Source organism: Rhinoraja longicauda, chromosome 9 (assembly GCF_053455715.1).
Source record: "Rhinoraja longicauda isolate Sanriku21f chromosome 9, sRhiLon1.1, whole genome shotgun sequence".
Classification (NCBI taxonomy): Eukaryota; Metazoa; Chordata; class Chondrichthyes; order Rajiformes; family Arhynchobatidae; genus Rhinoraja; species Rhinoraja longicauda.
This window is the reverse complement of record NC_135961.1, coordinates 5,595,937-5,617,574: the sequence shown is the minus strand read 5'-3', so window position 1 is coordinate 5,617,574 and position 21,638 is coordinate 5,595,937. Positions and strand designations below refer to the sequence as shown.

The 21,638-nt window shown below is 45.3% G+C and overlaps 1 protein-coding gene across 2 annotated transcripts in view; it reads right to left on the bottom strand.

Moving 5' to 3' along the window:
• LOC144596889 (ribosomal protein S6 kinase alpha-2) overlaps positions 1 to 21,638 on the bottom strand; it is a 170,189-nt gene that overhangs the window by 21,716 nt on the left and 126,835 nt on the right. For both annotated transcript variants that reach the window (XM_078405755.1, XM_078405756.1), the window contains 5 exons: positions 17,668 to 17,798; positions 8,100 to 8,225; positions 3,380 to 3,469; positions 2,087 to 2,245; positions 288 to 449 (listed from right to left, as the gene is read on the bottom strand). In XM_078405755.1, coding sequence (XP_078261881.1) covers positions 288 to 449; positions 2,087 to 2,245; positions 3,380 to 3,469; positions 8,100 to 8,225; positions 17,668 to 17,798 — 668 coding nt within the window. The remainder of the gene's footprint in view (positions 1 to 287; positions 450 to 2,086; positions 2,246 to 3,379; positions 3,470 to 8,099; positions 8,226 to 17,667; positions 17,799 to 21,638) is intronic.

Sequence of the window (21,638 nt, the reverse complement as noted above, 5' to 3'; positions counted from 1 at the left end):
TAATTTTGCTCACAAATCCCCCGTGTGACTTTCTGAAAGTTTAGATACACTACATCCACTGGCTCTCCTTCACCCATTTTACTTGTCACATCCTCAAAACATTCGGTGCGATGATCGTTGTGGACTTGGTGGGCCGAAGGGCCTGTATCTCTAAACTAAACTAAATGAAACTAAACAAAGAATTGAGCAGAACTGCCAAAAATGACATCGTAAACATGTGTTAGTAAAAATGATGTTCCTGCTAAACTTGCCAAACAAGTAACATGCAAAGACGTTCAGCTCTTTACCTCAGGGGCTACAAAATTTGCAGTGTAGCACGGAGTCATTAAGAGACCATTCTCAGCTCGGAGTTGTTTTGCAAAACCAAAATCGCAGATTCTGATGGATTCTGGATTTCCTGACTCATCGACATACAGAATGTTACTTGGTTTCAAGTCTCGATGAACAACCTAAAATGAATGACAAATCACAAGCAATGAATCACAGATGTTCAAACCTTTTCGACAATATACAATAGACAATAGGTGCAGGAGGAGGCCATTCGGCCCTTCGAGCCAGCACCGCCATTCAATGTGATCATGGCTGATCATTCTCAATCAGTACCCCGTTCCTGCCTTCTCCCCATACCCCCTGACTCCGCTATCCTTAAGAGCTCTATCTAGCTCTCTCTTGAATGCATTCAGAGAATTGGCCTCCACTGCCTTCTGAGGCAGAGAATTCCACAGATTCACAACTTTCTGACTGAAAAAGTTTTTCCTCATCTCAGTTCTAAATGGCCTACCCCTTATTCTTAAACTGTGGCCCCTGGTTCTGGACTCCAACATTGGGAACATGTTTCCTGCCTCTAACATGTCCAACCCCTTAATAATCTTATACGTTTCGATAAGATCTCCTCTCATCCTTCTAAATTCCAGTGTATACAAGCCTAGTCGCTCCAGTCTTTCAACATACGACAGTCCCGCCATTCCGGGAATTAACCTCGTGAACCTACGCTGCACGCCCTCAATAGCACCTCACTGCACCTCAGTACATGTGACAGTAATAAACTAAACTAAACTAAACCACTGCCACCTCTGGTAATGCATTTCAGGCATCAACTTGTACTAAGAGCCTTTAAAACGTTGTCGTGGTGACTCTGTCTGTGCTGCCTAGGTGAAGTCTGCTGAATGATTCTACTGGATTGTATGCAAAAAAAAACAAAGAATTTCACGGTACCTAGGTACACGTGACAATAAAGTATCATTGAACAGCACGGTGGCAAAGTGGTTGAGTTGCTGCTTTCAACATTTCGATAGCTGAATACTTGACACCATAATCAAAACCTAGTCTTTGGGGTGCTATTCCTCAGATCCCTGGCCTGTAATGTCAGCAGCAGTGGCAGCAACAACAGAGGCGGCAGCAGTCGCAGCAGCAGACTTTCATGTCCAACTCCACGTGGGTGAGGCATTGTGGGAATTCGAGATTACGATAATTGGACTTGAAAACGTGAGTCTCCCCAACTTGGAACAGTAGTCAGACAATCCTGAGAAGCAGTTGCATCTTTCTCGTGTGTGTGTGTGTGTGTGTGTGTGTGTGTGTGTGTGTGTGTGTGTGTGTGTGTGTGTGTGTGTGTGTGTGTGTGTGTGTGTGTGTGTGTGCGCGTTTGTGTTTATGTGTGCGCGTGCATGTGTGTATGCGCCTTTGTGTGTGCGTGCGTTTGTGTTTGTGTGTGTGTGTGTGTGTGTGTGTGTGTGTGCGTGCGCGTTTGTGTGTGCGTGTATGTGTGGGTGTGTGTGTGCGCGCGCGCGTTTGTGTGTGCGTGTATGTGTGGGTGTATGTGTGTGTGTGTGCGCGCGTTTGTGTGTGTGTGTGTGTGTGTGTGTACGCGTTTGTGTGTGCGTGTATGTGTGGGTGTATGTGTGTGTGTGCGTGTGCGTTTGTGTGTGCGTGTATGTGTGGGTGTATGTGTGTGTGTGCGCGCGCGCGTTGTGTGTGCGTGTGCATGCGTACATTCGCGTGTACATTGTAAAATTCCATACATTTGCTAAGCACCGCTTCGAAGCCTTTGTGAAATTGAAACCTGACAGATAAACATAAAATAACGTACTCCTTGAGAATGTAAATACTCCACAGTCTTGGTAATAGTATGGAGCACAGCGCTGGCTTCTCTCTCCGAGAAACATTTCTGCCGTAGAATCCGATCAAGTAGTTCACCTCCTCTCATTAGTTCCATGACAAGGTACAAATATTTTCCATCATCGTAAACCTGAATAATCAAAAAACAAATAACGTTTGATAAAAATAGAATCACACAGCACCAGACCCAGAACAGAAAAGAGTGTAGCAGGAGTAGGCCATTCAATCTATTATTCAAAAAGATCATGGCTTATCTTTCACCACAGTGCTCTTTCTTACACCAACTGCATATCTCTTGATAACTTTAACATCAAACAACTGACATGAACGTACATAGTGACTGAGAATCCATAGACCACTGGTGTGGAGAATTCCAAATGGGCATCAGCCTTTGTGATCTCGACTCACGATGAGGAGGAGCGCAGGATGGAGATAAAGGACTTAGTGATGGTGTCAGGACAGCAACCGCTCCTTCAAAGTTAGCAAGAATAAGGAACTAGTTATTGACTTCAAGAAGGAGATGGTGTACCCCTTCTCCCTCCCCCCCCCCCTCCCCCCCTCCAAGTCAACAACAATTGTGTTAACGTGAACATGGTCGAGCGTTTTAAATCCCCAGCGTAAATATCACCAACAATCTGAAGTGAACCAAACACATTGAAGGTATGTCAAGAAAGCACACCAATGCTTCTACTTCCTCATAGGACTGAGGAGGTCCGGCAGCCCTCCAATGACTCCTACCAACTTCAACAGATGCACAGCAGAAAGCATCCTATCGGGATGCATCGTAGCTTGGTTTGGCAACAGTTCTGCCTAAGGCTGTAAGAAATCGCAGGGAGTTGAGCAAATCCACGCAGGTCACGGGGAGAACGTACAAACTCCGTACAGACGGCGCCCGTAGTCAGGATCGAACCCGAGTCTCCGGCGCTGCATTCGCTGTAAGGCAGCAACTCTACCGCTGCACCACCGTGCCATGCCGTATAGGTTAATTGGCTTGAAGTAAATGTAAAATTGTCCCTCGTGCGTGTTGGGTAGTGGTAATGTGTGGTGGGGATCGCTGGTCGGTGTGGACTAGGTGGGCTGAACAGCCTGTTTCTGCGCTGTATCTCTAAACTAAACTAAACCGATCAAAATCCAGATTTAATAAATGCTTATGACGAGGGATATGGGAGAAAAATAATTTGGTCATGCCTCTTCCATAAATGTTAACAAATGTCAGAGTGTGCCATGCTTATTGCTGTGAAATAACAGTGACTAATCTACTCACATCCTTCAAGGTGATAATATTTGGATGCTGTCCGTATCGCAGTAAAATCTCAATTTCTTCTGATGGATCTCTTTTGCTTTTATCAATAATCTGGGAATAAGACAGTGAGAGCAGCATTATTAATCGCCTCCACGATAAAAAAATCAGAAATTCCTCTGTGTCTTGGAGGGGAGGATGCTCCTCAAACTGCAGGGCATCCTGGACAATACAGCTCACCCCCTCCATGACACACTGGTCAACCTGAGGAGTACCTTTGGCAACAGTCTGGTCCCACCAAGATGCAGCACAGAACACCACAGGAGATCCTTCTTCCCTGTGGCTATCACACTGTACAACTCCTCCCCCTTCTGTCATGGGGTAAACTGACAGCCCCTCCCCCTCCCCAATCTCTGCACATCACCAATCCTTTCCACTCGTCACTTTAATTTCATATTTCATGTATTTCGTGTTTTTATGACTGTTGGCAGATCAATTTCCCTCCTGGGATAAATAAAGTTCTATCGTATCGTATTGTATCGTATCGTTAGCAATATGCACTTGGATTTTCCATTTAGAAACATAGAAAACATAGAAAATAGGTGCAGGAGGAGACCATTTGGTCCTTCAAGCCAGCACCGCCATTCATTGTGATCATGGCTGATCATCTGAAGAAGGGTCTCGACCCGAAACGTCGCCCATTCCTTCTCTCCTGAGATGCTGCCTGACCTGCTGAGTTACTCCAACATTTTGTGAATAAATATCCACAATCAGTAACCGGTGCCTGCCTTCTCCCCGTATCCCTTGATTCCACTAGCCCCTAGAGCTCTATCTAACTCTCTTTTAAATTCATCCAGTGAATTGGCCTCCACTGCCTTCTGCGGCAGACAGTTCCACAAATTCTGGGTGAAAAAGGTGTTCCTCACAGTTTTAAATGGCCTCCGCTTTATTCTTGGACTGTGGCCCCTGGTTCTGGACTCCCCCAACACTGGGAGCATTATTCCTGCATCCAGCTTGGCCAGTCCTTTTCTAATTTTATACGTCTCTATAAGATCCCCTCTCAACCTTCTGAATTCCAGTGAACACAAGCCCAGTCTTTCCAATCTTTCCTCATATGACAGTCCCGCCACCCCGGGGATTAACCTCGTGAACCTACGCTGCACTGCCTCAATAGCAATCTAATGTATCTCCCTTTATCTTGTCGTACCCTGGAGACCAGTGGTGTTGGTGAAGAGATTCAGTGAGGAAACCCGGTGGAAAATTCACCTGGTATCCATGGTAACAAAATTCCTGAAGATCTTGCAATCAGAATAAAGAAAAGCGGCGAAGCCTTCCCCCTGTTACTCCTTCTGTGGCAAAGTTGGAGGCATGGAAGCTTAATAATGGCTGATGACGACAGTCTGATTAACTTCATGCATCAAATTTTAATGGTGTTCAAATCTGCTCAACTCAGCAAAGAGAAAAGACGCACTGGAGATGGTGCACAGATACTTTGGCTCACTTCCCAGTTTTTTCTCCCTGGAAAAATTGAACTATCTTCAAAAGAATATCAGAGGCCAAATTTGAGGCAAATATCTGGTGGGGTGGGATGGGGTGGTGGGTACGGTTAAAGGTAACTTCCAGCATTCATTAGAATGAATCTTGAATTTGTAGAATTACTCATAGTCTTTGATATTCCACAAAGATCCTCCTACTTGACGAATGTTCATCAGGTCATTAGTGATAGGAGCAGAATTGGGCCATTAATAGACAATAGGTGCAGGAGGAGGCCATTCGGCCCTTCGAGCCAGCACCGCCATTCAATGTGATCATGGCTGACCATTCTCAATCAGTACCCCGTTCCTGCCTTCTCCCCGAACCCCCTGACTCCGCTATCCTTAAGAGCTCTATCGAGCTCTCTCTTGAATGCATTCAGAGAATAGGCCTCCACTGCCTTCTGAGGCAGAGAATTCCACAGATTCACAACTCTCTGACTGAAAAAGTTTTTCCTCATCTCAGTTCTAAATGGCCTACCCCTTATTCTTAAACTGTGGCCCCTTGTTCCGGACTCCCCCAACATTGGGAACATGTTTCCTGCCTCTAACGTGTCCAATATACGTTTCGATAAGATCTCCTCTCATCCTTCTAAATTCCAGTGTATACAAGCCTAGTCGCTTTCCAGTCTTTCAACATATGACAATCCTGCCATTCCGGGAATTAACCTAGTAAACCTACGCTGCACGCCCTCAATAGCAAGAATATCCTTCCTCAAATTTGGAGACCAAAACTGCACACAGTACTCCAGGTGTGGTCTCAAGTCTCATTCGGCCCATCAAGTCTACTCCGCCATTCAATCGTGGCTGATCAATCTCTCCCTCCTAACCCCTTTCTCCTGCCCTCCCCATAACCTCTGACACCTGGTGATTAAATGTGATTAAAACAAAATCTGTGACCCTACTGGACCTGTATTACAACAACTACACGCAATTAAAATGGGAAATGTTCAACAATACTGAATGCCATGCCCATCGTGTTACACACCACTTATGTTCTTCGTTATCATTTTCTCAGGAAGGACCCACCCTCAGAGAATCCGTAAAATGATAAAACTGCTAAAATGATAGTCCTCAAACCAGAATATATCAACTGGCAAATTATTTGTACAAACGCTGCTCCAGCAGGAACTGGAGACAGAGAGCAGTGCTGAACTACTATTTACCTCTTTGGTAACCCTCGGACTATCCTTGATTGGCCTTTGCTGGCTTTACCTTGCACTGAACGTTACTCCCTTATCATGTGTCTACACAGTGTAAATTACTCGATCGTAATCTCGCATTGTCTTTCCGCTGACTGGTTAGCGCACAACAAAAGCTTCTCACTGTACCTCGGTACACGTGACAATAAACCAAACTGAACTGAACTGTACTGGAAATGTAGGTATAACTAATCTCTTTGCATTAAATAGATGCAGGAAGCTTCACCTGCACTAAGAAGATGCATTCTCTTCAATGAGAGGACTCCCTGAAATGTGTCAAAATATTTCCATGGATCGATGGGTCCTGAGAACGCACATCTCAAAAAACAGTCAGATACCACATCTGCTGGCCAGCTAATAACGCTGATAACAGCATGCCAATTCCTCCAAACTATCCTTTAGTACAGAAAGGCTGCCTCTTCTCATTCAATATATTTAAAGTAGCTTGAAACTAAACAACATAATTGCCGCAGAAGGCTGTGGAGGCCAAATCAATGGGTATTTTTCAGGCAGAGATAGACAGATTCTTGATTAGTGCGGGTGTCAAGTGTTATGGGGAGAAGGCAGGAGAATTGGGTTAGGATGGAGAGATAGATCAGCTTTGATTGAATGGCGGAGTAGACTTGATGGGCCAAATGGCCTAATTCTGCTCCTATCACTTATGACCTTATGTGACATAATCTTTGTAAGACACAAAATTCTGGAGTAACTCACCGGGTCAGGCGAAAATGGATAGGTCTTCTTCTTCTTGCTTTTGAGGCAGCAGAAATTATGTAACTCCCTCCAGATAATTTCTGCTGTTATTATGGATAGGTGATGTTTTGGGTCGGGGCCTTTTATCAGACTCTTATAATGGCATCAGCTCAGTGCTGGGTCACCTGACCTCAGCCACATTCAAAATTTGGATGTGTAATCTCATTTCTAAATTAAGTAAGAAAATAGTCAACCTGGGTATGAATTAATGTCACTCTCAGTGACCCGGACTGAAGTGGATGCCTTTTAAAATCTTCGGCTAAGAGTCAGAGTGAGTGCAGAAATCATTGGCCAATGCTCACTAGGCGTATGCTCAAATGAAGTGAGCTTTGCATGGATGTTTGGGTAGCAAGTGTGGTGTAAACATGTCCAAATGTAAATGCATACAAATTCAGGACAGAAGGTGAGAAAACTCAAGAGGGAGAAAACTTGAACGAGTGGAGGCCAAAATATGGGGAGGTAAAATTCTGGCTTACTCATAAGGACATAAGGAATAGGAGTAGAATTAGGCCATTCAGCCCATCCAGCCTACTCTGCCATTCAATCATAGCTGATCTATCTCTCCCTCCTAACCCCATTCTCCTGCCTTCTCCATATAACCCCTGACACCCCTCCTAATCAAGAATCTATCTATCACTGCCTTAAAAATATCCATTGACTTGGCCTCCACAGCCTTCTGTGGCAAAGAATTCCACAGATTCACCGCCCTCTGACTAAAGAAATGTCTCCCCATCTCCTTTCTAAAAGGACGTTCTTTAATTCTGAGGCTGTGACCTCTAGTCCTAGACTCTCCCACTAGTGGAAACATCCTCTCCACATTCACTCTATCCAAGCCTTTCACTATTCTGCATGTTTCAATGAGGTCCCCCCTCATTCTACTAAACTCCAGTGAGTGCAGGCCCAGTGCCGACAAACGCTCATCACAGGTTAACCCACTCATTCCTGGGATCATTCTTGTGAACCTCCTCTGGACCCTCTCCAGAGCCAGCACATCCTTCCCCAGATGTGGTGCCCAAAATAGCCCACAATACTCCAAATGCGGCCTCTACAGCGCCTTGTAGAGCCTCAGCATTACAACCCTTTTTTTGTATACAAGCCCTCTTGAAATAAAGGCGAGCATTAAGTTTGCTTTCTTCAGCTGCTTCAACAGCAGACTGTCTTTGATTTCCCGTGGAGATCTCCTGATGGTGCACTGTCCTCAGGTGCATTAAATGAGTGCAGCCTGTTTCTCATGGTGCCTGACGAATGGTTGCTTACCTTCACAGCGTATTCCACAGTTGTGACTTTATGGACACACCGCTTGCAAACCGAGTACGATCCAACACCAACATCTTCTTTCAGCTCGTAACCATCAGTGAAGTGAATATTATTCCCATGTAACTGCTAGAACAGAATCATAAGTGAAAAGTGGAATGATATACTTGAAAACAGAGTTCATAATTTAGACAATAGACAATAGACAATAGGTGCAGGCCATTCGGCCCTTCGAGCCAGTACCGCCATTCAATGTGATCATGGCTGATCATTCTCAATCAGTACCCCGTTCCTGCCTTCTCCCCATACCCCCTGACTCCGCTATCCTTAAGAGCTCTATCTAGCTCTCTCTTGAATGCATTCAGAGAATTGGCCTCCACTGCCTTCTGAGGCAAAGAATTCCACAGATTCACAACTCTCTGACTGAAAAGGTTTTTCCTCATCTCAGATCTAAATGGCCTACCCCTTATTCTTAAATATATTTATCCAAATATAATAAATATAATATATTTATCCAAATCCAAATTAAATAAATAAATATATTTATCCAAATATATTTCTATATATATATATATCCAAATATTTGGATAAATATATTTATTTAATTTGGATTTGGATAAATATATTATATTTATTATATATATATATATATATTCCTTTATTTGTCCCACACCGGGGAAATTTACAATGTTACAGCAGCAAAGTGGATAGCAAGAGATCTTTCATTATAAATAAAAGTAAAGACAAGGATAAATTGCCATCAATTTACTGTGTGTTCCGTAACTGTTACTGTTGACTTGTCTGCTGGGAACAGTGCTGGTTGTGCAGTCTAATAGCAGTTTAGTTTAGTTTAGAGATACAGCGTGGAAACAGGCCCTTTGGCTCACCGAGACCGCACCGACCAGCGATTCCCATACACATTAACACTACCCTACACACACTAGGGACAATTTGCACATACACCAAGCCAATTAACCTACAAACCTGTACGTCTTTGGAGTGTGGGAGGAAACCGAAGATCTCGGAGAAAACCCACGCAGGTCAAGGGGAAAAATGTACAAACTCCGTACAGACGGCGCCCGTGGTTGGGATTGAACCTGGGTCTCCGGCGCTGCAAGCGCTGCGAGGCAGCAACTCTACTGCTGCTCCACCGTGCCGCACAAAATAGTATATAGTAGACATGACTATGTTATCCCTATTTTGATGCACCTTTCTATACTTTTCGTATGAATGCAGTAAAGTGGCTTGCTGGAAGTTGCTTCTGATAACTGCATCTCCAGCGTACAATTAGGCAGCTGAAAATAGCCCCTGACGTCATTTCTCTGCGGGTTCCACAAATCTTCCAGCAAAGATCTCAAAAGGGCATGAGGGAATACCTGTGAATTTCAGGACTTCGGTTTCAGGTGCTCAGAGCAGCGTTGCGAATGAATTCACGATTCTAACAATCTTCGGCAGGGTGAGTCACGTTCAAAAGATCATCTTTGATGTGCGCAGCCCAGCTGACGATCGATCTCAGTGAAAACTCTTGAATCCCTGCACAGCAGCCTTCATTGAGCGGTTTTCCTCTTGATTATTCCATTTGAAAATTCATTTGGGTAACAGGGCCTGTCCCACTTAGGCGATTCTTTAGGCGACTGCCGGCGACTGTCATAGTCAATAGACAATAGACAATAGGTGCAGGAGGAGGCCATTCGACCCTTCGAGCCAGCACCGCCATTCAATGTGATCATGGCTGATCATTCTCAATCAGTACCCCGTTCCTGCCTTCTCCCCATACCCCCTGACTCCGCTATCCTTAAGAGCTCTATCCAGCTCTCTCTTGAATGCATTCAGAGAATTGGCCTCCACTGCCTTCTGAGGCAGAGAATTCCACAGATTCACAACTCTCTGACTGAATTTTTTTTTCCTCATCTCCGTTCTAAATGGCCTACCCCTTATTCTTAAACTGTGGCCTCTGGTTCTGGACTCCCCCAACATTGGGACCATGTTTCCTGCCTCTAACGTGTCCAACCCCTTAATAATCTGATACGTTTCGATAAGATCTCCTCTCATCCTTCTAAATTCCAGTGTGTACAAGTCGTAGCAGGTCGCCGAAAGACCTCCCCCCCCCCACACGACAAGCGACAGCAACCTACCACCTAGTCGACGTTAAGCTACGACAAGCTACCGACAACCGGCGACCCAATCGTCGCGACCCTGGACACCGACCTACGACCACACAGGCGACAACCTACGACAACTGATGTCAATCTACGTCCACCCGCGAAAGGCTGCGACAAGCTACGACCCTGTCGGCAACACCTGAAGAAAACTGAGGACAATTCACGTCATTTTGTCTCCGGTTTTGACGCCGGTACCTGTCGCCGGTTGACGTAGGCAGTCGCCAATGGAATTCACTGAAGTCAGCACCGGCGACAACCTACGCCACTTGGCGACAACCTACGACAGCGCCCACGTCAGGAGACATCAAGCTACGATCATTGGCATCAAACCAACAGTCGCCGAAAGATTTTAAACATTTCAAAGTCCAGCGGCAACCTGAAAAACGCCACGACTCTTTGGAGACGACTCATGACCATACAGGCGATACTCATGACCATACTCGCTGCCTGTAATCACCTAAGAAATCGGCTATGTGGGACAGGCCCTTAATCCAAGGCATTTCCACTCAAGAGAGGAATAAACAAGACATTATTATACTCGACTAGCTTGTTATTTTATGTGACCTTACTCTGCCTGTGATATTTTTACTCCCAGACACTTCGATTTGGATCTTGTTGTACGGATTCCCACACGGAACATAGCACAAAAAGTAAGGAAATTTGTGTTTGGTAGATTATTTCTTTGTTGTAACAATGCTTCTTGGCAATAAATCTTATACCGTTGGAAAGCCTGTTTATTTCCCTTTTAAATGGTGCCACATTTGTAAGGAACATGCAGTTGTGGGATGAGCAGCAGAGCTGAGTATATGGGTTGCGCCCATGAAAAATTTGCCAAATCTTCTCTGCCAATGCCAAACAGCTTATTCTGCCATTGACTCTTGTTCGGTGTTGTTTGGTGGATTGGATGATTGAAGTCTGAAGAAACAAGACATATTGGCAATTTAACAATTTATTCATTTAATAAACAGGAGCCACAGTAGCGTGTGGAAGAACCATACACAGCCATAACAGCCTGGCACCTCCTCCTCATGCTGGTCACCAGCCTGGTCACACACTGTTGTGGGATGGCATCCCATTCTTGTCAGCACCTGGGGTTACCAGAAGCTCAAAACAAGAGTCAATAGCAACAGCAGAATAAGCTGTTTGGCATTGGCAGAGAAGATTTGGCAAATTTTTCATGGGCGCAACCCATATACTCAGCTCTGCTGCTCATCCCACAAATGCATGTTCCTTACAAATGTGGCACCATTTAAAAGGGAAATAAACAGGCTTTCCAACGGTATAAGATTTATTGCCAAGAAGCATTGTTACAACAAAGAAATAATCTACCAAACACAAATTTCCTTACTTTTTGTGCTATGTTTAGTATAATTATTGGCAAGAAAATGTTCTGGGTAATTTGAATGTTATTCTCGAAGGAAACCTCGGTAAATAAAAGTGAATGGCATCAGTCAAGAATAAAAGCCATTCCTCAGAATTAATATCAAGGAAAATAGAAGAACAAAATGGTGTAAATACTCAGTAGGTCAGGAGAGAGAATGGTAGACATTTACCTCAGTCAGTCGTGTTGTGCACTATTATATGTAACTTGCCTACTGCAGATTGCTACTGAGGGAGTCAGCGTAGGCTCACCAGGTAATTACCAGGATGGCGGGATTGACATGTGATGAAAGAATGGGTCAACTGGGTTTGTATTCACTGGAATTTAGAAGGATGAGAGGGGATCTTATAGAAGCATATAAAATTCTTAAAGGATTGGACAGACTAGATGCAGAAAAAAATGTTCCCCGTGTTGGGAGGGTACAGAACCAGGGGTCACAGTTTAAGAATAAGGGGTAGGCCATTTAGGACTGAGACCTGACATAGACAACATTTTTTAAAAAGGTGCAGGAGTAGGCCATTCAGCCCTTCGAGCCAGCACCGCCATTCAATATGATCAAGGCTGAGAGAGTTTTTCACCCAGAGAGTTGTGAATCAGTGGAATTCTCTGCCACAGAAGGCAGTGGAGGCCAATTCACTGGATGTTTTCAAGAGAGAGAGTTAGATTTAGCCCTTCGGGCTGAAGGAATCAAGGGATATGGTGAAAAAGCAGGAACGGGGTACTGATTTTAGTTGATCAGCCTTGATCATATTGAATGGCGGTGCTGGCTCGAAGGGCTGAATGGCCTACTCCTGCACCTTTTTAAAAAATGTTGTCTATGTCAGGTTTACTGACCTAAAGTTTCCAGGTTTTTCGCTGCAGACCTTTTTAAATAGAGGCACAATGTGAGGAACCCTCCAGTCTTCCGGTGCATCACCAGAGTCCAACAACAATTCATATATCTCAGTCAGGACTCCAGTAATTACTTCTCTAGCTTCTCATAGCGTCCTTGGATAAATCAGATCAGGCCCCTGGGAGATTTATCTACTTTCAAAAGTCTTTGGACAGACAGCACTTCCTCTAATTTAATTCAGACGATGCTCAATTACTTGTTTCCTTTATCATCGTTATCACTTTCATTCATTTGTTCTCTATGTCTCTATATCATCGTCTATATCTCTCGTTTCCCTCTCCCCTGACTCTCAGTCTGAAGAAGGGTCTCGACCCGAAACGTCACCTATTCCTTTTCTCCAGAGATGCTGTCTGTCCCGCTGGGTTACTCCAGCATTTTATGTCCATCTATGTTCAAGACATCTTCATTAGCATTCCCAAGGTTCCTGGTCTTCCTGAATTTCTCCGCGGAAAAACAGAAGATATATTAATTGAGGATCTTTCCCCTCTCCTAAGGCTCTACAGATAGATGATCGCTTTGCTTGCTGAGAGACACTATTCTCTCTCTAGTTACCCCTTTTCCCTTATCTCTTTGGATTCTCCTTAATCATATCTGCCAGCGTTACCTCATGCACCCTCCTGATTTCATTCGTAAGTATGCTCCTCATCGGGCTCCAAGATGGCACAGCGGTAGAGTTGCTGCCCTACAGCGCTTACAGCACCAGAGACTCGGGTTCGATCCCAACTCCGGGTGTTGCCTGCATGGCGTTTGGGTATGTTCTCCCCGTGACCTGCAAGGGTTCTATCCAAGATCTCCTCCCACGCTCCACATTACTAGGTTAATTCCCAGAATGGCGGGACTGTCATATGTTGAAAGACTGGAGCGACTAGGCTTGTATACACTGGAATTTAGAAGGATGAGAGGGGATCTTATCGAAACGTATAAGATTATTAAGGGGTTGGACACGTTAGAGGCAGGAAACATGTTCCCAATGTTGGGGGAGTCCAGAACAAGGGGCCACAGTTTAAGAATAAGGGGTAGGCCATTTAGAACTGAGATGAGGAAAAACCTTTTCAGTCAGAGAGTTGTGAATCTGTGGAATTCTCTGCCTCAGAAGGCAGTGGGGGGCAATTCTCTGAATGCATTCAAGAGAGAGCCAGATCGAGCTCTTAAGGATAGCAGAGTCAGGGGGTACGGGGAGAAGGCAGGAACGGGGTACTGATTGAGAATGATAGCCATGATCACATTGAATGGCGGTGCTGGCTCGAAGGGCCGAATGGCCTTCTCCTGCACCTATTGTCTATTGTCTATAGTCTATAAAGATGTGCAGGTTTGTAGGTTAATTGGCTTGGTATAAATGTAAATTGTCCCTAGCATGTGTAGGATAGTGTTAATGTGCGGGGATCGCTGGTCGGCGCGGACTTGTTGGGCCGAAGGGCCTGTTTCTGCGCTGTATCCAAATCTAAACTGAACTAGAAATTCCCTATACTCTGCAATGGATACTGTTCATCCCAGCTGCCTATACCTGGCCCATGCCTCCTTGTTTTACCTGACCATTGGCTCAATTTCTCCCATCGTCCAGGCCTTCTGACAGCTCCCTGCCTTGCCCTTTATTGACCATTTTGGGGCCTAGGGAACAATCCCAAAGGGCGTCCATCCCCATTTTATTTCTCAGCACCATCCATATAGCCTCACTGCACCACCCTTCAGTCACGCCATCTCAGACTTCTGTGGTGATGTTCTCCTTAATCATCAAAACAACCCCCTCATTGTTAAAACCCACCTCCATATCACCTCTCGCACATGTACCTTGGAACATTGGTTTAATTTAGTTTAGAGATACAGCGCGGAAACAGGCTCTTTGGCCCATAGAGTCTGTACCGACCAGCGATCCCCGCTCATTAACACTATCATACACACACTAGGGACTATTTTACATTTATACCAAGCTAATTAACCTACAAATTTGTACATCTTTGGAATGTAGGAGGAAACCGAAGATCTTGGAGAAAACCCACGCACGTACATACTCCGTACAGACAGCGCCCGTAGTCAGGATCGAACCCGGGTGTCTGGCTCCGTATAGCCAGACCGTCGTGGTGGCATTCTATCAGGATGCATCACAGCTTGGTTTGGGAACAGCTCCATCCAAGACCGCAAGAAATTGCAGCCAATTGTGCTCGCAGCCCAGACTATCACACAAACCAACCTCCCTTCCATTGACTCCATTTATACCTCACGCTGCCTCGGCAAGGCCAGCAGCATAATCAAGGACGAGTCACACCCTGGCCACTCCCTCATCTCCCCTCTCCCATCAGGCAAAAGGTATAGAAGTGTGAAAATGCACACCTCCAGATTCAGGGACAGTTTCTTCCCGGCTGTTATCAGGCAACTGAACCATCCTACCACAACCAGAGAGCAGTGCTGAACTACTGTCTACCTCATCGGGGACACTCGGACTATCCTTGATCGGACTTTGCTGGCTTTACCTTGCACTAAACGTTATTCCCTTATCATGTATCTGTACACAGTGAATAACTCAATCGTAATCATGTATTGTCTTTCCGCTGGCAAGTGAGCATTTCGGTACCAGTGATAATAAACTAGACTAAACTAAACTAGCAGTGGTCGCTGGTGTTTGAGGCTGGGACTATCTCAACACATAAGAAACAGTTAGACAGGTACATGGATAGGACAGGTTTGGAGGGATATGGACCAAATGGGACTAGTGTAGCTGGGACATGTTGGCCAGTGTGGGCAAGTTGGGCCGAAGGGCCTGTTTCCACGCTGTCTCAGTCTATGATTCTACGACTATAAGCGAGCACACATCTTGGGAAAAGTAGTGTAAGAAAATAACTGCAGATGCTGGTACAAATCGAAGGTATTTATTTCATAAAATGCTGGAGTAACTCAGCAGGTCAGGCAGCATCTCAGGAGAGAAGGAATGGGTGACGTTTCGGGTCGAGACCCTTCTTCAGGCTGATGTCAGGGGGTGCGGGACAAAGGAAGGATATAGGTGGAGACAGGAAGATAGAGGGAGAACTGGGAAGGGGGAGGGGAAGAGAGGGACAGAGGAACTATCTAAAGTTGGAGAAGTCAATGTTCATACCGCTGGGAAAAGTTGTGTGTTGAGGCACAGTGCTTTGGTGAGGGTAAGTGCTGAGGCTTTGGCTTGTAAGGCTTTGGTCAGGAGGCTGAATAGAGGATGATGGTAAGATAAGGTAAAGTCTTTTTTGATTGTGCGACTCTTCCTTCATCTTGGTGCCATAGGGATGGCAGTGGGGGTAGGGGTATGCACCGGGTGCTGATTGTGTGAAGACAGGGAGATTTCCCTGAGGATTACACCTGTGGGAAGTGCATCCAGCTACAGCTCCTGCCTGACTAGGTGAAGAAACTGGAGATGTGGCTCAATGATCAGGATCATCTAGGACAAGGGCCTCCAAACTTTTCAGCATGAGGGCCACATTATATATTTAGCACCTTTTTGCGGGCCGTAGGAAGAAATAAAGAAGTGGGTTTTATAAATTTTAATGAACTCAAAAAAGTTTAGACTAGGTTACGTTTGATTAGATTAGGAAAGGTTAAACTAGGTTAGTTTAGATTAGATTAGTTTACATTAGGTTTATATGGCGACAAATAAATAATATTCAATTTTTTAAAAGAGCTTGAAATATTGGAATATATATATATATATAACGTAGGCGTACAATTATTTATAAAACAGAAAAAATGCAGTGACCACCCCTGGGGGAGAGAGGAGAGAGAAAGAGAGAGAGGAGAGAGAGAGAGAGGAGAGTGAAGCCCAGCGCAAATTGGAGGAACAGCGCCTCATATTTCGCTTGGGCAGCTTACACCCTAGTGGTATGAATATTGACTTCTCTAACTTCAATTAGCCCTTGCTGTCTCTCTCTCTCCATCCCCTCCCCTCCCCTTAACGGCGGCACGGTGGCGCAGCGGTAGAGTTGCTGCCTTACAGTGAATGCAGCGCCGGAGACTCAGGTTCGATCCTGACTACGGGCGCCGTCTGTACGGAGTTTGTACGTTCTCCCCGTGACCTGCGTGGGTTTTCTCCGAGATCTTCGGTTTCCTCCCACACTCCAAATACGTACAGGTTTGTAGGTTAATTGACTGGGTAAATGTAAAAATTGTCCCTAGCGTGTGTAGGATAGTGTTAATGTGCGGGGATCGCTGGGCGGCGCTGACCTGGTGGGCCGAAGGGCCTGTTTCCGTGCTGTATCTCTAAATCTAAATCTTCTCCGACCAGTCTTACTGTCTCTGACTACATTTTATCTCTGTACCGCCTGTAACATACCCCTGGTGCCTGCGCACTCTTGCAGGCAGCCTTGTCTACAACATCTTTGTTGAGAATTTGGTTGAGAATTCCAAAAGATATGAATGACTTTTCATATACATATATCACCATGTATAATTGGATGGGCTACTTATTTGAGTCTCAAAACTGTATTCTGCACAGCGTTTGTATGGCAATAGGGACAAGAATGTTTCGAAATTATTGCATGCAATGTGCATTTCCACATAAATTTGATTATCAAGTCATTGTACAGAGCAGGCTTTGCATTGGAGCCTGCATCCCATCTGGTAGCCTCATGTAGTATAAGAAAATACTACAGCGATCGCTTCGCTGAACACCTACGCTCGGTCCGCATTGACCAAACTGATCTCCCGGTGGCCGAGCACCAACTCCCCCTCCCATTCCCAGTCTGACCTTTCTGTCATGGGCCTCCTCCAGTGCCATAGTGAGGCCCACTGGAAATTGGAGGAACAGCACCTCATATTTCGCCTGGGCAGCTTGCAGCCCAGTGGTATGAACATCGACTTCTCCAACTTTAGATAGTTCCTCTGTCCCTCTCTTCCCCTCCTCCTTCCCAGATCTCCCTCTATCTTCCTGTCTCCACCTATATCCTTCCTTTGTCCCGCCCCCCTGACATCAGTCTGAAGAAGGGTCTCGACCCGAAACGTCACCCATTCCTTCTCTCCCGAGATGCTGCCTGACCTGCTGAGTTACTCCAGCATTTTGTGAATAAAAGCCTCAGGTAGTATTCAATTGCTGTTTCACCTGGAGCATTCTGCTGAAAATGGGGCAATTGCATTGAACAGTGAATGTGGTTTGAGGATTCTCACGGAGAGCTCTCTGACCTGCACCATTGAATGATCGATCAGCTGTCGAGAATTAGACTGAGTTTGCTCTTGGCCAAGGTTGGTGGCCACAAAGCTGAAGCCTCTGAAAAGCTGATGGGCGTTGGCATTTGGTGGGACACCCGGAGAATCTGTAAAGAGAAAACCATGAGATCAAAGTCGGCCGTTGATACAGAACAAAAAGTATGGCTCTGTGTAGGAATCAACTGCAGATGCTGGTTGACACTGAAGATAATAGACAATAGACAATAGGTGCAGGAGGAGGCCATTGGGCCCTTAGAGTCACCACCGCCATTCAATGTGATCATGGCTGATCATTCTCAATCAGTACCCCGTTCCTGCCTTCTCCCCGTACCCCCTGACTCCACTATCCTTAAGAGCTCTATCTAGCTCTCTCTTGAATGCATTCAGAGAATTGGCCTCCACTGCCTTCTGAGGCAGAGAATTCCACAGATTGACAACTCTCTGAGTGAAAAGGTTTTTTCTCATCTCAGTTCTAAATGGCCTACCCCTTATTCTTAAACTGTGGCCCCTTGTTCTGGACTCCCCCAACATTGGGAACATGTTTCTTACCTCCAACCCCTTAATAATCTTATACGTTTCGATAAGATCTCCTCTCATCCTTCTAAATTCCAGTTTATAGACACAAAATGGTGGAGTAACTCAGTAGGAAAGGCAGCATCTGGAGAGAAGGAATGGGTGACGTTTCAGGTCCAGATCCTTCTTCAGACTCTGAAGAATCTGAGTCTCTCAGTCTGAAGAAGGGCCTCGTCCCGAAACATCACACTATTCCTTCTATCCAGAGATGCTGCCCTTCCCGCTGAGTTACTCCATAAAATATGGCTCTGATGGACTGGGGCACCATGTTGTTCTGTTCAGCAAATAACTAATGAAGATCAGTTTGTAGTCCTGGACACACCTATATGTTTTTCTGACTGATCATACACTGTTTAAATGCAAATGGAAAACAAAGGGCTCAGATGCATACAAAGCTGTATCTTTGAGTATCCTGTCAAATAAATACCAACCATCTCTTAATGTTGCTCTGTGGTTAACTATTTTAGACATATATAATAGGTTAAAGCTTTAACCAAAAGCTTTTTGGTTAGCTTTTACCACAGCTAAATACCACAGCTATACCACAGCTGTGGTATATACCACAGCTAATTTTTTACCTATACCACAGCTAAATTTTTTGATTTTTTTTAGATTTAGAGATACAGCGCAGAAACAGGCCCTTCGGCCCACCGGGTCCGCGCCGCCCAGCGATCCCCGCACATTACATTATCCTACACCCACTAGGGACAATTTTTTACATTTGCCCAGCCAATTAACCTACGTACCTGTACGTCTTTGGAGTGTGGGAGGAAACCGAAGATCTCGGAAAAAACCCACGCAGGTCACGGGGAGAACGTACAAACTCCATACAGACGGCGCCCGTAGTCAGGATCGAACCTGAGTCTCCGGCGCTGCATTTGCTGTAAGGCAGCAACTCTACCGCTGCGCCACCGTGCCAAATTTGTGCTCTTGATGTGGACAAAATAGCTTTGAGATTGTTAATCTGCCACTGCGCTATGATTTACATTACCTGTAATGGCAGTTTTTATACCTTCTCAAAGTCCAACTTCGATAGCCATTACTTCTCTTTTTCCTGAGAAGACTGAGGAGGTTTGGTATGAACGCCAGCATCCTCACAAACTTCTACTGTGACCCCTGGTTCTGGTCTCCCCCAACATTGGGAACATTTTTCCTGCATCTCGCCTGTCCAATCCCGTAAGAATGTTATATGTTTCTATAAGATCCTTTTCTCCACAGATGTGGCTACACTTTCTGTTTCAATGTGTGTCAGAAAATAACTGCAGATGCTGGTACAAATCGAAGGTATTTATTTCACAAAATGCTGGAGTAACTCAGCGGGTCAGGCAGCATCTCAGGAGAGAAGGAATGGGTGACTTTAGATTTTTTTTTTTAGATTTAGAGATACAGCACGGAAACAGGTCCTTCGGCCCACCGAGTCCGTGCCGCCCAGCGATCCCCGCACATTAACACTATCCTACACACACTAGGGACAATTTTTACATTTACCCAGTCAATTAACCTACATACCTGCACGTCTTTGGAGTGTGTGAGGAAACCGAAGATCTCGGAGAAAACCCACGCAGGTCACGGGGAGAACGTACAAACTCCGTACAGACGGCGCCCGTAGTCAGGATCGAACCCGAGTCTCCGGCGCTGCATTCGCTGTAAGGCAGCAACTCTACCGCTGCGCCACCTTCAGACTGAAGAAGGGTTTCGACCTAAAATGTCACCCATTCCTTCTCTCCTGAGATGCTGCCTGACCCGCTGAGTTACTCCAGCATTTTGTGAAATAAATAATTCTGTTTCAATTTGTTTCCTTTGTTTTCTTGTCTTTGACTGCCGGTTTATAAAGTGATTTTCCATCTTAACAATTTGGCCTGCAGTTTATCACGGACATTTCCTCAATCGTCTTCAACCTCCCTCTTTGTACAACTTAAGGAACACTTGTTCTTGCGCTTTTCCAGTTCTGATGAAAAGATGCAGTGCTGGAGTAACTCAGCGGGTCTCGGGAGAGTATAGAGAGGCCACGTTTTGGATCGACACCCTTCTTCAGCTGACCTGAAATGCCCCCTCTCCTGAACATTGCTTGACCCACTGAGTGCGTACAACATTTCAGGTTTTGCCATGTTATATCTCCTCAATATATCATAAGGGTAATTGTTGCTGCGGGCACCAACTCTACTGATGGTGCAGCAGTAGAGTTGCTGCCTTACAGCACCAGAGACCCGGGTTCAATCCCGACTACAGGTGCTGTCTGTACGTTCTTCCCGTGACCTGCGTGGGTTTTCTCCGAGATCTTCGGTTTCCTCCCACACTCCAAAGACGTGCAGGTTTGGTGGTTAATTGGCTTGGTATAAGTGTAAATTGTCCCTAGTGTGTGTAGAATAGTGTAAGTGAGTGGGGATTGCTGCTCAGTGCGGACTCGGTGCGCCGAAGGGCCTGTTTCCATGCTATATCTTTAAACTAAAATATTAAAGAATTAAATTGAGAGCAGTTCTACCACCTAGCCACTAATTTGGTGAAAATAATGATAAGTTCATCATATGAGGGATAGATTCCAGGAGATGTAATTATCTTCAATTCAGCTCCACGGGCAAAAGAAGTCAAGTGTAAGATTTCAGTTAGATCTCCATGCGAATCTAATGGATTAATTTGAATCGCTGAGATTCATGTTCGGCATAAAAGAACTAAGCAATAATTATTGAACTGTGCAATCTCACACAACAAAGATACTCTTAGATAATGCTATATAGTTCAACAATGTTCACACCAGGATTAAATGCATTAGTCTGGCACAAACATGCTTACCACCATCTGCACTTTTATTTGTTTAGTTTAGTTTTATTTTAGAGATTCAGCACGGAAACAGGCCCTTCGGCCCACCAAGACTGCACCAACCTGTGATACCTGCACACTAACACTATCATACACGCACTAGGGGCATTCTACACTTATTCCAAGCCAATTAACCTACAAAATTGTCGGTCTGGAATGTGGGAGGATCCGAAGATAATAGACAATAAACAATAGGTGCAGGAGGAGGCCATTCGGCCTTTCGAGCCAGCACCGCCATTCAATGTGATCATGGCTGATCATTCTCAATCAGTACCCCGTTCCTGCCTTCTCCCCATACCCCCTGACTCCGCTATCCTTAATGAGGTCTACTTAGCTCTCTCTTGAATGCATTCAGAGAATTGGCCTCCACTGCCTTCTGAGGCAGAGAATTCCACAGATCTTGGAGAAAACCCATGCAGGCCACGGAGAGAACGTACAAACTCCGCACAGACAGCGGAACCCGGGTCTCCGGTGCTGCAAGGCAGCAACTCTACCGCTGCGCCACCGTGCCGCCCAGGATGAGCCAGGCATTTTGAAATAAAATCAAAAATAAGGGC